The sequence below is a fragment of the Cornus florida genome, unplaced genomic scaffold, assembly GCF_030987335.1.
Source record: "Cornus florida cultivar Cherokee Brave unplaced genomic scaffold, ASM3098733v1 CherokeeBrave_3.0.0_Hap2_Chr09, whole genome shotgun sequence".
In the NCBI taxonomy this organism is placed as follows: domain Eukaryota; kingdom Viridiplantae; phylum Streptophyta; class Magnoliopsida; order Cornales; family Cornaceae; genus Cornus; species Cornus florida.
The window spans coordinates 92247656-92262818 of NW_026775579.1; the positions used below are offsets into that span (position 1 = coordinate 92247656).

The window sequence follows — 15163 nt, forward strand, 5'->3', positions numbered from 1 at the left end:
AATGAAAAAAAATTTAGTATTTTTTATCTATAATAATATACATATAAAATTAGAATAAAATGCAAAAAATATTATATAAAAAATGTGCAAGAAACATCCCGCTTTTTAAAAATTGCATATAATTTAAAAATAAAATAAATGATCTAGGATAATTGGACCGTCCTCCTTTGATGAACGTTTGTGAACAAACTCTATCCACCACTCACAGAGAGACTGAGGAGAAGAGGCAGAGAAATCAAATCTTGAGGGGGACATCTTCCATACAGAGAAGGGACAAAGAAACAACAGAGGGCATCTTGTTATATTTGTGGTCTGGTCTGTATTGTTAAAGCATCCAGTTGACTTAATAAAATGCCAATTTGAAAAAAAAAAAAAAAAAAAAAAAGGAGGGTTTTAGTCCGACGTACCTCGCCCAGCTTACACATTGGAGTATTATTATTATTTTTTTCTGATAATTCGCCGTTCTTGATTTTCAGGAATATATTAACTTAATTTTTTGGCCCTTTTTTTCATTTGTTTGGTGGTAGGCGTTGTACGATTAATTTCAACTAAAAGTCTCTTATTGTAAGCAAATGCGGTCCAACCTAGATCATACACATATTAGTTATTAAATACAATTAGTCGCTTATAGGATACGCACAAAAAAACTGTTCAAATACCTAGTTCGAGCCAAATCAATGCAAATCTAGGGGTTTGGGAAGAAATTAATAAATTTTTTAATTGGAGAATTTGACTTCAACTGGTCTACTAAGTGAATAGTTTAAAACTGAGAAGACAGATTAGATGTTATAGTTATACCATTGGAGTAATGATTTATTAATAAAATATTCTTTTATTATTATTGATATTTGATACTAAATTTGTTTTTATTTTTTATACAAGTCAATATAAAAAAAGTAAAAAGGAAGTTTGTTTTATCACTCGGAGATTCACCCCATGGCCATAGTAAGAGAATTAAATTAGGAAAAATATATTATTTATTCTTTTAAAAAATTCTTAAACAAAAATCACAATCCCATTTTACTAACAACTCTAAGTAAATTAAAGAGTAAAGTATAAAAACTCTTTTGAACTATGTTCGAATTTAAATAACTCTTTTGAAATATATTTTTTTATAATATCTCCTAAATTATTACATTTATTTGTAAAATGTTCCAATAACTATTTTGTATTAAATGACCATAATGTCATATTAAATTACACTTAACCTATTTTTCTTATTAAAATAAATTATGAAAAAAATAATCATAATAATTTGATAACATATTCTTTATTAAATTTATATAAATTCAACGTTAATATTTGAAAATAATTATTTAAAAAAAAAAATATTAAGTTAAGTAGTTTATTAATTTTTCATAAATATATTGTATGAAAAATAAGATATTTAATTTATGTAAATAACTTAAACTGCGTATAATAAGTTTTTTATAAATGGTAAAATTTCTATAATAAGATAATCATTTTAGAAATTTACGGTTTTAATTTTTTTTTTGTGATAAATTAATATTAATAATAAAATTAAGATAAATATTATAATTAATATTTAAATAAGAGAAAAGATAATAAAATAATTTAATAAAAAATAATAAATTTAATTAAAAAAAGGATAAAATTGCTGAAAATAAATAAATAAATAAGAGAAGGAGAGTTGAGGGATTTACTCCAGAATCAACCAATTAAAAGGAGTGATCTAATGATCATCTAATGGCATCGCTATAGATTACATAGCAAGAAGAGGAAGGGAGGAGGACAAAGCCAAGGCGGCGATGAAAAAGGCAAAGAATATAAATGAGTCGTGCAAAAAGGTGGCTGACCTTCCCATAGATGTCGTCGGACAAATACTCTCAGAACTGCCCGTCAAGACTCTGTTGCAATTCAGGTGCGTTTCTAAGTCATGGCTCTCTTTGATTTCCAAAACTCACCTCTCAATCAATAACTCACAAACCCTAACATCCAAAGACAGAGAACACTCATTTACACTCGAAATCCTGGTGATCGTCTCTACGCCATCAACCTCCAAACATCTGATCATGAAAACAAAACAATGGTAGAAGTAGACATTAATTATATTTTTGGAAACAAGCCTCACACTAGACTCATGATTATTGGTTCTTGTAATGGTTGGGTATGCATAACGTCTGAACTATGTTGCTTTTATATATTAAATATCTCAACCGGAGAGTGTTCCTAGGAAATACCAGCATTAATAATCAACTCCCAATCCAAGGGAACTTATATTACATATGGATTTGGGTATGAGCACACCATTGATGATTACAAGCTGGTGAGAGTAGACAGAGATTATGTCCATGTGTATTCATTAAGAAGTGATTCTTGGAAAGTGGTTCAGGGTCTTCCTTACAGTGGTGGCTTTACTTTCCCATATTGGTCGAGTTTTGGTACACTGTTAAATGGAGCCATTCATTGGATTTATTTAAATAAGGATCGAAAGCAGCAGTTTATGGTTCCTACGCCTGCTCTCACCCTAGGCGCTTGGAGGATGCCTTTGTATAAAGCGATTTCAAAGTCGTGAATTTTGGATAATGAAAGAATATGGCTTGAAGCAGTCGTGGACTAAAATTGGGATTACCAATATTATGTTTGATTTTGATATCAAGCCGTTGCCTTTGTTGAAAAATGATGAAGTTCTGTTAGTGATAGACTACAAGTTAGTTTTATACAATATAAGAGAGAGAGAGAACACATAGGGATCTTGTATTTCAGGCCCTCCAACATGGGCATATACTTCTTCTTAACCATGAAATCTTTGTGGAGAGCCTCATATCGCCATCATGAGGATCCTTTGTAGAAAGGTAAACCATATAATAAGTGGTATCTTTTTTCCTGTTCTATATTCTAGTACCATGTAAGTTGTAACACATAATGGTTTATTTTAGTAGGATTGGAAATTGGTTGCTATCGAGGAGCTTTTGTGAAGCTATATGGGGATATATGCTATTATGTTATGTCATTGTATATTGATTTCTTAGTTATATGGAAGTAGATTGGTCTTTTTATTGAAACCAGATTATTGCTCCCATGGTCCTCCAATGCCAGCATTTTTCATTTGAACAATAGCTAGAAGCCTAGAATAAAATCTTGTAGCTGGGGAGATTAAATTAGTTCATCATATATATTATATTGTATTCTATGTCTGGTAAGGAAGTAATCCATGTCCTTCTGTTCTTGTTGGTGTGTTGGGGTTGATCAATTTTGGTTTGTGTGCTCTTTAAGGGTATGGGAAGGGCTCTTCTCTGGTGGACAACTCCATAGGTTTTTCTTTCTTGACACCGTGCCTTCAAATTCCATGTAGCAGACAACGACTTGCCATTGTTGTTTCAAATAGTGCTACCTTCTGTGTACATTACTATTTCTTGAAGGACATATATTATACTTTAAGTTATAGTACTTAATGTTCTTTCAAGTGCATTTATGAGGTTGTCCAAGTTGCACAGGATGAGATGCGGACACATTGAAAGTTAGGATGAATGGGCAAATTTGGTGCTTGATTATTTTTTTATAACCATATAATATTTGTTAACCTTAATGGCTTTTCTGATTGTCATGTCCAGAAGTTTGAATCTTTTTATATTTCTTTCTCTGTGTTTTCCTTCAAACGAAGCAAAACCTGGACGAATAAATGGAACCTTTTTATCAAACCGTAGTATTTAAATTAGTTGTTATTGAGAGTTTATTGTGAAGTATTCTGGATAAGTTTAGAGAAGATGCAAAGATTTTATTGGTTTGCATAAGTTTGTCTTACATGGAAGTAGATAGATTTTTCCTTTCACGGCCAGTTAGGCACTCTCACACAGCCCCAAAGGTTGAATTTTTCAGAAATTAGCTAGAAGCAAGAATACTACTTTTTTGGGATTTTTATTTTTTATTTTTGTTTTTGCTTGGGTAAGGGTGCTTTGTTCTACCTTCTTTATAGTAACGTTCAGGTTTGGTTTCAAAACTCTTCAATGGTGTGAGTACTGGTCATGATGTTGTCTCTCCTTACGTGCAAACCCACTGTCTCTCAGATGTATGGGAGGAGAGGAAGAGAGTGAGTTTTCATGACATTTTAGTAATGATTTATGTTTTGTCTTTATGACCAACTATTAAATGTGTTTGAGGAGTTCGGATTACCTTCTTATAGAGATTTGGATAATTTCATTTCAATTTGGGATGGCATGGTGTTTGCAACCATATATATGACTGTCCTGATGTTTCTTTTTCTGTTCTGTTCTCTGTTCTGTCTTTTTTATGCTGTCATGCCTCTGATCAAAGTGTTGGAACAGGAGAAATTGAATGAGGCTTAACTGAAGCTTTTGTTGTTCTTTGAACTTTACAAGTTATTATTATTATTATTATTATTTCAAATCGTAGAAAGATTTCATTATAAAGTGTGTTAATTTTATCTGCGGTAGTTTTTGTTAATTGTCTATTAAAAATGTGAATCTTAATATGAAAATATATATTAAAAAGAATGAGAAAATAATATGATTGATAAATTACATATTTATTATATATCTAAAGTAGACATAGAGTTCTCTCTTGTTAAGACCTATGCCTTCTCAAAAAGAGTCTTTTATTTATCCAATCTCTATTAAACTCAATTTAGAATTAAAGAATAGTTTGTATAATTTGCATTCCTTTATCTCTTCTTTGAATCCCTTAAGGATGCAAAAGGGTCAACTAATAACCGACTTTTGGCACTTTGTTTCAGAGAATATACATATCAAGAGCAGAGATCACATCAAGGCGCTGTACCTTTTATCTTTTCTAAAGCAAAGTTTGGTTCAATTACTCAATGCAAAGCCATGGTGATGAAGAAGGCAGAGACTACAAATCATGACTCATTCGAAGAAGAAGCCACACGTTTGCCTTACCTTCCCCGACATCTTCTTGTCGAAATACTCTCAAAGCTACCCGTCAAGTCTTTGTTGAGATTCAAGGGCGTGTCCAAGTCATGGCGTTCTTTGATATCTGACTCCCACTTCATCAAAACTCACCTCAATCAATCACTAAGAGAGTCCAATATTCAAACACAGCGAATACTCATAGCCCCTTCTCACTCCCCATTCGGTCTCTACACTGCAAGCTTCGGATCAGCCAATAATGACATTTTAGTAGAAAAGATTGATTTTGTAGTTCAAAATAATCCTCATCCTCGGTGTGAAATCATTGGTTCTTGCAATGGGTTGATATGCATGGAGGTAGATTTTGAGTTCATATATGTATTCAATCCTTCGACAAGGGAGTCCAAGCAAATACCAGATTGCGATTTCCCTTGTGACATTGGATTTGGCTATGACCATTGCTCTGATGATTACAAATTGGTGAAAATAACCAGCAATAGCATGTGTGTATATTCGCTGAGAATTGGTTCTTGGAGAAAAGTTCAAGACTTCCCCAAGTACAGTGTTAATGTTTTCGGGAACGGGATGCAGCTGAATGGAGCCATTCACTGGCTTTGTTTGAAAAATGATTCAGACTATACATTTGAGATTACTGCTTTTAGTTTGGTGGATGAGAAACTGTGCAAGATTCCCATGCCTACTTCCGTCACCGATTTTAATGTGGCATCCCAACTAGGGGTGTTTGAAGGATGCCTTAGTGTACTACCATGTGATGATGCATTTTGGGTTATGAAGGAATATGGGGTGAAGCAGTCTTGGACTAAATTTGTTATTAAAAACTCGTTTTCAGATATCTTGGAGTCATTATCTTTGTTGAATTATGATGAAGCTCTGCTGTTGATAGTCTACTGCACTAAGTTAGTTTCATATAACTACAGAAAGAGAAGATATGAGAGTATTGTCGTATCTGACATCGCAGAAAAAGATGAGGATATTCATGCAACTATAACTATCTACGTAAATAGTCTCGTATCTCCTGCACAAATGTGTGAGGCAGACAAATGAAATTTAGGATGATTGATGTGGTAGAAAAAATAAAGTGAAATTTATACCAGATGAAGCATGTTTTTAACGCCCGTATTGGCATTTTACCGATTCATATTGCATTTTATCTGATTAAAAGCTCTCTAAACTATTGGACCGCCTTCTTTCTATTATGTGCTATTTCTCTGTGCAGTAGTTAAAGGTGGGTGGGGACTGCATTGTCAAGGAATATTGTTAATTTGTGGAATTTACACGACCACTCCTTATTTCGCTACCTAGTGCTAATGATGGAAGATGGATTTTGCACTATTATTCTGAGATGCAAACACAAAAACAGAGCTGCATTTACACTCCTTTTGCAATGATTTGATTGCTCACTCTGCATAGGCTATAGATTAGAAAATCTTCCTTGGCTCAGGGAGTACCATCAATCGATTTATATCTCATCACAAAAGTAAGAATGCATTTATTCCCACACCACCAGAAAAGTAGGCATGCTTCAAAACTAGTAGTTTCTTGTGCAATTGTGGGTCAGAATGTGGTCACTTTTAGGGGAAGGCAAGCGGCGACAAATGCAATCATATGTTGCAATCCAGTAAAAGATGGCCATTGCTCATTGGGATGCTTAGGCGCCCTCCCACTACTATTCCCTAGCTTGACAACCTAACCTTACCTTTGTGAGGGTATACAAGCCGTCATATTTGATATCGGGATGATGAGCAAGAGTTTTTTTTTGCCGTTGATTAATTTGATTACTAATGAAACCTTCGTGGATCTGGTAGCGTTGACCCACTGCCATTGATTGATTTGTAAACATTTATCACCATAACATATATGGGTGTTAAATTATTTCCCTCCATACCCTATATGGTCTATTTTCCCAAACAAAGACTTGAGCCTCATAGTAAGATATATGGGCTCACTGTAGTTATAAGTCACTATTTGAGGGTATTTTGGTAAAAGAAGTTCCGTTAGTCCATCTCACAGTCTGGGAAGAAGGTTCATGTTACAAAATTTCCCTTAAAAGGTAGGTCAAAATAGTTTTTAAGATTATAAGAGAGGTTTGTGTAATTATAACAAATCAAAGGATAGAATCGTGTAATTTATCTACTGAATTTGACCTCCTCCATTTGTATAGAGGGTATGGAGGTGATATCCGCACTTAGGGTTGGCAAACAAAAAGGAACAAGAAAAATAAGAATTTAATTGAAGAAAGGGATTTTTTTTTTTTTTTTAAATAGGAAATCAAAAGGAATTTGCAAAGTAAATATGGAAATAAAGAAAACTTAGATAATTTTAATAATCGGAAATTTTAGGGGGAAGAATTTGGTAAAATTAAAATAACAAAATTAGGTAAGTACGTATAATAAGCAGGGATAGCTGGGCCTTAATTGTCACCGCCCTTGCTAGTTTGACACTTTGTTTGAATCCCTTTAGGACTCAAAGACTTAGCCGTAGCCTACTTTGGCACTTTGTTTCAGAGAATATATAATATATCAGAAGCAGCGAGATCAGATCATTATTGTAACAAATTACTACTACGAATATGGCCCTGTGTCTTTTATCTTTTCTAAAGCGAAGTTTGGATCGATTACTCAACACAAAAGCCTTGGCAGAGAATGCAAATCATGAGTACTCATGCGAAGAAGAAGCCATGCCTATACCTTACCTTCCCCAACAAGTCTTCGTGGAAATACTCTCAAAGCTGTCCGTCAAGTCTCTGTTGAAATTCAAGTGCGTGTCGAAGTCATGGCGCTCTTTGATATCCGACTCCCACTTCATCAAAACCCACCTCAATCAAAACCAAACACGGCGGATACTCATAGCCAAATCCAACTACCAATGCAGTCTCTACACCGCAAGCTTCGGATCAGCCAGTAATGACATTGTAGTAGAAAAGATTGATTTTGTTGTTCAAAACAATCCTCATCCTCAGTGTCAAATCATTGGTTCTTGCAATGGGTTGATATGCCTGGAGGTAGATTTTCAATTCATATATGTATTCAATCCTTCGACGAGGGAGTCCAAGCCAATACCAGATTGCAATTTTCTTTGTAACGTTGGATTTGGCTATGACCGTTGTTCTGATGATTACAAATTGGTTAAAATAACCAGCAATAGCATTTCTGTATATTCACTGAGAATGGGTTGTTGGAGAAAAGTTCTAGACTTCCCCAAGTACACTGTTAATGTTTTAGATTTTGGGATACAGCTGAATGGAGACATTCACTGGTTTTGTTTGAAAGACTATCGAGACGAGCCATTAGAGATCGCTGCTTTTAGTTTGGTGGATGAGAAACTGTGGAGGATTCCTTTGCCTACTTCCTTCACCGGTTATGATGATGTATCACCCCAACTAGGGGTGTTTGAAGGATGCCTTTGTATACTACCATGTCGCGATGACAAATTTTGGGTTATGAAGGAATATGGGGTTAAGCAGTCTTGGACTAAATTTGATATTAAAAACCCATTTCCAGATAGCTTGCAGGTATTGGCTTTGTTGAATTATGATGAAGATTTGCTGTTGCTAGCCCACTGGAGTAAGTTGGTTTTATACAACAAAAGAGCGGGAACATATAGGAACCTTGTCATACCTAACATGGAAGAATGTGATCTGGACTTTCATCATGCAATGATCTATGTAGATAGTCTTGTATCACCTAGGCAAACAAATGAAATTTAGGATGATGATTGTTGTGTAGAAAAAAGAAAACCAAACTACACTCTAAATTATTGGACTGCCTTCTTTCTATCGATCTTTTTGCTTTTTCTATCTGTATGTGTAGTTTAAGGTGGCTAGGGAGTAAAGGTGCATATATTGTTTGCTTTGGCTAGTCTCTGTTGTTGGGTTTGGTCCTAAAACTCTTTTGAGGGTGTGAATAGGTTTCTTATGATGTTAGGATCTTTCATTATAGTTATATGTTCGGAAAAGGATTCAGAGAAGCCAATATAATTTGATGAGTAATTTATTTTTTTTAATTATATTATACATCAAATTATATTGTACTATTGTGTGAATTACCAAAAAAATTATACTAATTTTTTTTTTTAAAGACTAATCTTATACTTTAAGTTGTGTATAATAAAGTTGTTGGAAGTGCAATTATGGTCGACTTGCACACAGTAACATTAGGATTCCTCATCTTTCAAGGATCCTTTGTAGGAAGGTAAACCATATAATAAATGGTATTTTTTGTCCCCTTTCTATATTCTAATTCCATGTAACACATAATGGTTTATTTTAGTAGGTTTATTGAGGAACTTTTTGTGAAGCTATATTTGGGAAATATGTCGTGTCATTCTATTTTGATCTTTTAATTATATGAAGTTGATTGGTCCTTCAGTTGAAAACAACCTGTCGCTGATCCTCCAATGGCAGCATTTTCACTTGAATATATTATTTTCAGGAAAAAACTTCAATTGAAAATAGTTTGACGCTGACTCGCTGGTCCTCTAATGGCAGCTTCAACCAAAAAAATAAAAAATAAAAATATGACTATGAATTGGTTGGGATACCAAATAGTAAATAATATTCTTATTGCATACTTTCTTGTTGGGTTGATCAATTTTGCATTTTTAGTTATACGAAAACAAGTTATCTCTGGAGGACAACTCGTATGTTTTCAATTCCAAATTTAATGTATTACCATTATTTGTCCTATGTGTGAATTACTAATTTTTTTTTTACCAAGACTTTGTGGCTCAGTGATATCCTTCCTATCTTTCAAAGTGGATAAGGAGAGTTAGAATCTCTAAAGAGTAAAGTAGATATATGAATTTCTTGTGAGTAATAAAAAAATAAAAAATTACAAATCCTTTTTTAAAGACTTATCTTATACTTTGATTGGAGAACATAATAAATACAACTCACTCAAATAAAGAACAATTAATAACCAAAAAAATTCAGAGAAAAGCTTGTAATGCTCGATGATCTTTATTGGAGGTCTAAGCCTCTATTTATATATAAAAATATAGCGAAATCCTCAATTCTTTCCATGCAGGATTTTTCCCATGCAAAGCTTCTTTCCATATAGGATTCTTTACTGTGCAGGACTTTTCCGGATAGTGCTTTCCTATACAAAGGATTATTTGTTAAGCAGGACTTGATTAATCTGAACGGGACTTGGATTATAATGTGAATAGACCGGATGGGTTTTTTAGGAGAGGTTAATATCAATAACATTGGGTTGATAGTGACTTTATTTGAGCTTGATCAAATTTGAACTTGATCAAATTTGAGCTTTGATGGGCTATTGGAGAACAAATGAAGTAATACCTTATTTTAATAACGTGGAAGATTTTGTTGGAGGGGAATTTTTCCCTCTACAACTATCATTGTTCAAAACTTTTATACTTCATGAAACATTATTATTAAGTTGTAGAATTTAAAAAATTGCCTATACGTGTCCGAATAACACGACTATATAGTTGCGTATTTCAAAAAAATGGGTGGGTGAATTTTTAAGATTTTAACAAAATAAATAAATAAATAAAAATAATTTTGTTAATAAATAAATAAAATTCTGAGGCGACTCCTATCTCCAGTCCTTAATAGAATTGCTCCCTGGACGCAAAAGGAATTGAAAGGAGCTTAACCATAAGCTTTTATTGTTTTTAGAACTTTAACATTTAATTATTAATTTGTTTTTTTTTTTTTTTTTTTTTTTTTTTTTTTTTTTTTTTTTTATTGTAATGAAATAAGATCACGTTGATGTGAATTAGGATTGGCACATAACTCCCCAATACTACTAATTAGGTTCGAAAATTTAGTTTTTATATTTTTGAATATTTTCAATTTTTTATTAAAAATTAGAATTATATTTAGTAGTTGTTACTATTTAGGTTTCTTTCCAATTTTGGGAGATAGAAATTATGTTTTAGTAGTCTCCAAAGGATTCCTACACGGTTAGGGTTCTTTCATGTATTTAAGTATATATATAAATATATATATTTAGTGTAGTTTGCTTCAGGGAATATATATCAAAGGAGGGGATATCTACGAATTCTGTGAAGCCCTGTATCTTTTCTAAAGCAGAGGTTGGTTCAATTATCCATGGCGATGAAGAAGGCCCGTAACACAAATCATCGTGACTACTCTTGCGAAGCAGAAGCCATGCCTTTGCCTCACCTTTCCCAACATCTCCTTGTGGAAATACTCTCAAAACTGCCCGTCAAGTCTCTCTTGCAATTCAAGTGCGTGTCGAATTCATGGCGTTCTTTGATCTCTGACTCCCACTTCATCAAAACCCACCTCAATCAATCACTCAAAAACTCCAATACACAAGCAGCACGGAAGATACTCATGGTCACTCGCAACTCCCCAGTCCGGCTCTACACCGCAAGCTTGGGATCAGCCGACATTGCAGAAGCAATGCTAAATTTTTCGTTTCGGAACAATCCTCCTGGAATCGAAATCGTTGGTTCTTGCAATGGGTTGATATGCGTGGAGATAGATTTTGAATTCATATATGTATTCAATCCTTCAACGAGGTAGTCCAAGCAAATAACAGACTGCGACCTCCCAGGTGGCATAATCGGATTTGGCCATGACCATTGCTCTGATGATTACAAATTGATGAAAAGAATAAACGATAGCATCTATATATATTCACTGAGAATGGATTGTTGGAGAAAAGTTTTAGACATTCCTATGGACAATGATATTTTTGGTTTATCTAATGGGACCCAGCTGAATGGAGCCCTTCATTTCCTTTGGATCAAAAACGATTCAGACAAGCCATCGGGGATTGTTGCTTTTAGTTTGGTGGATGAGAAAGTGTGGATGATTCCCATGCCTACTCTATTCACCGATTTTGATGAGGCATCAAACCTAGGGGTGTTTGGAGGATGTCTCTGCATTCTACCATATGGTAATTTAAATTTTTGGATTATGAAGGAATATGGGGTGAAGCAGTCTTGGACTAAAGTTGATGTTAAAGTCCCAGTGCCGTTTTCAAAGACCAAGGCATTCGCTTACCTGAATTATGAAGAAACTTTGATGTTGAGTGACTGCACTAATTCAGTTTTATACAACATAAGAGAGGAAACATATAGGGAACTTGACTTGCCTGATCAGGCCAAGGAAGATGAGAATTTTCACGCCATAGTATATGTAGATAGTCTCGTATCACCTCTCATGAAAAATGTGTGAGAGAGAACCAAATGAAATTATTGTAATTTAGGATAATTTATGTGTAGAAAAAAAAAAATCTTAACAGGTGTGTTGCTTTGAAATTTATACCAGATAGAAGCAAATATTTATCAGCCATAATCGCATTTTACTGATTCATATTGCATTATCTTTACACTAATGGACTGCCTCCTATCTAATCCTGCCTAGTGTACGTGAAGTCATCTTGTTTGGTCCTAAAACTAGCTCTTTGTGGGTGTGAATACTATTCCATCCTACGGTTTTACTCCTCCCTATCCATATAATTAAAATTTGACGGTGGTGTTCGGGATCAAACATGTATATATATTTTCCATTGCAGCCCTTCAACAATGCAATCACAGCTACAACAAAATCTCAGGTTTGGTGGAAACAAAAACCAAAGCGAAAGAAAACAATTCAATGATTCCAAGTTAGGACTCCTTTATTACGCATACAGAGATCAATTTGAAGTACTACATGCTAAATTTGTGGCTTGAAGGTGATTCAACCTATGCTGCAACTGCCTTCACTTTCTCAATTAGATCTGCGCCTTCTTGAACAGTTGCCATATTTGCAGCACCCTCTTCTCCGATTGGCACTTCAAATTTCTCTTCCAGAGCCATCATAATTTCAACTTGTTTCAATTTACGTTCTGCATATATACACACACATACTATGGAATGCATATATAAATACACATTATCTATTTGTATACCACGTATATATTATTTTATTATAAGGATATATTAGTCAATTCATTATTCAATTTCCTCCGAAGTCCTTATTTGTACAAGTTCCATTTTTTTTTTAAACAAGTTCAATTTTTTTTTTTTTTTTTGTCCAAACAATAATATTTTGTATTTATTAATTAATTAAATTGTGATGTAGCTTAATGATTGTAAATGTTTAGAGTCAAATTTCTTTAAAGAGCATCCATTCCCTTTTATAATGATTTATATAGAGTAAATTTCATCTACACTCCCTGTTTGATAATATTATTCCACCTACCTCTCCTTTATGTGACAACACTCTCTCCTTTCTGTGACGACACCGTAAGCCCCACACAGACCGATCTATATACGCGCGCAGTGTCGACTCAATCCCTGCATTTGATGAATCAGGATTGCTGTGAAGATCATTTATTCTGATGACTTCATCCGATTCTTTGTGGGTTTGGGGGCTCACCTATATATGGAGTCTTTTGTTACTGCATTTTTGGTGCTATGGGTTAGTCTTGGTCTAACCCATATGTCCCCATTCATGGTTCAAAAACATAAATGCATGGATCCAGTTCGGCCCGGACAATTGTTTATACTTACTTGTATATACATGAAATTGAACTTTCAAAGATAAAAAAAAAAAAAAAAAAAAAAAACAATTATGTGCAAGAACCAAAAAATATTTTTTGATGCAATTAAACCATCCCCGGCCAAGAATGCAGGCGTGGACAGGTTTGACAAAGAAAATGCATGGATCTGCCTCATGTGTCCTGGCGGGCATGCAAAAAATAGGGTAAAGTCCATAAAAACCCCTTCTCAGTTTCACTCTTTGAAATCCCCCCTCAGCTTTAGAGGGGGTAATAAATTCAACGGATCCGTTGCGTCAAGCAAAGGTGAAATTTATCTATTTATATTTATTAAAATGGATATGTAAGTATATTTCTTGTTAAGGTAAAATAAAATAAAAAATAATGATTTATATATATATTTTTTCCATAAATCCACCAATTTTACCAACACATGTTAGAGATTGAACAAGTCACAAAAATTAAATTCTTACATATATTTTTAAATTTATTGAAAAAATATTATTTTTTTATTCTTCAATGGCACCCTTCAACAAAATTTCTAGGTCCGCATAAAAAAAATATTGTTACCCACAAAATTCAGTTCCACTCCCCGCAAAACTCCACAGCTCTTCCCCTATTGTTTAACGTCGAAAATTTAGTTTTTTCAATTTTGAAGGGTTCAATTTTGAATGGTTCCAAACTTTTGTTGTTTAGCAGTGTTCTAGTTGGTATAGTTACTGGAGTAGGTGTGATTACTCCGCGTTGGAGTTTTCCCTCCCCTACTTTGTCAAGGAAAAGAACACACAAATAAAAATAAATAAAAAATTATTTCTTACCAATTTTGGGAGATCGAATTTATGTCTTAGTTTCCGAAGGTTACCTACACGGTTAGGGTTCTTTCATGATATACGAATTCTATAAGACCCTGTATCTTTTCTAAAGCAAAGTTGGTTGAATTATCGTGAAGAAAAGGTTGAAGCCATGGCGATGAAGAAGGCCCGTAACATAAATCATGACTCTTGCGAAGAAGAAGCCATGTCTTTGCCTTACCTTCCCCAATATATACTTGTCGAAATACTCTCAAAACTGCCCATCAAGTCTCTATTGCAATTGAAGTATTCATGGTGCTCTTTGATCTCTGACTCCCACTTCATCAAAACCCACCTCAATCAATCACTCAAAAAGTCCAATAATCAAGCACAGAAGATACTCATGGCCACTCCCAACTCCCCAGTCCGTCTCTACACCGCAAGCTTGGAATCAGCGGGTAGTGACATTGCAGCAGCAATGATTGATTTTTCATTTGAGAACAATCCTCCTCATCCCGAGTGTGAAATCGTTGGTTCTTGCCATGGATCGAGATGCTGGAGGTAGATTTTAAATTCGTATATGTATCCAATCCTTCAACGAGGGAGTCGAAGCAAATACCAGATTGCGATCCCCGTGGTGGCATAGTTGGATTTGGCTATGAAAATTGCTGTGATGATTATAAATTGGTGAAACTAAGCAGCAATGGCATCCATGTATATTCACTCAGAATTGGTTCTTGAAGAAAAGCTGAAAACTTTACTAAGTGCATTAATGAAGTTAGTTTAGCTAATGGGAGCAGCTGAATGGAGCCCTTCATTTCTTTTGGTTCGAAAAGGATTCAGACAAGCCATCGGGGATTGCTGCTTTTAGTTTGGTGGATGAGAAAGATTGGACGATTCCCATGCCTACTTCATTCACCAATTTTGATGAGGCATTCTGACCAGGGGTGTTTGAACGATGCCTTTGCATGCTACCGTATTCTAATTAAAAATTTTGAGTTATGAAGGAATATGGGGTGAATCA

At 34.3% G+C, this 15163-nt stretch overlaps 3 protein-coding genes across 3 annotated transcripts; all 3 read left to right on the forward strand.

Moving 5' to 3' along the window:
* Positions 1–4808: 4808 nt before the first annotated feature.
* Positions 4809–5912, forward strand: LOC132273149 (F-box/kelch-repeat protein At3g06240-like). Its single transcript, XM_059774173.1, has one exon. The coding sequence runs from the start codon at positions 4809–4811 to the stop codon at positions 5910–5912; it is 1104 nt and encodes a 367-aa protein (XP_059630156.1).
* Positions 5913–7437: 1525 nt separating this feature from the next.
* LOC132273150 (F-box/kelch-repeat protein At3g06240-like) lies at positions 7438–8574 on the forward strand. Its single transcript, XM_059774174.1, has one exon. It carries the CDS (start codon positions 7438–7440, stop codon positions 8572–8574), a length of 1137 nt encoding a protein of 378 aa, XP_059630157.1.
* Positions 8575–11508: 2934 nt separating this feature from the next.
* On the forward strand, positions 11509–12042 carry LOC132273151 (F-box/kelch-repeat protein At3g06240-like). The gene has a single exon (XM_059774175.1). It carries the CDS (start codon positions 11509–11511, stop codon positions 12040–12042), a length of 534 nt encoding a protein of 177 aa, XP_059630158.1.
* Positions 12043–15163: the final 3121 nt, after the last annotated feature.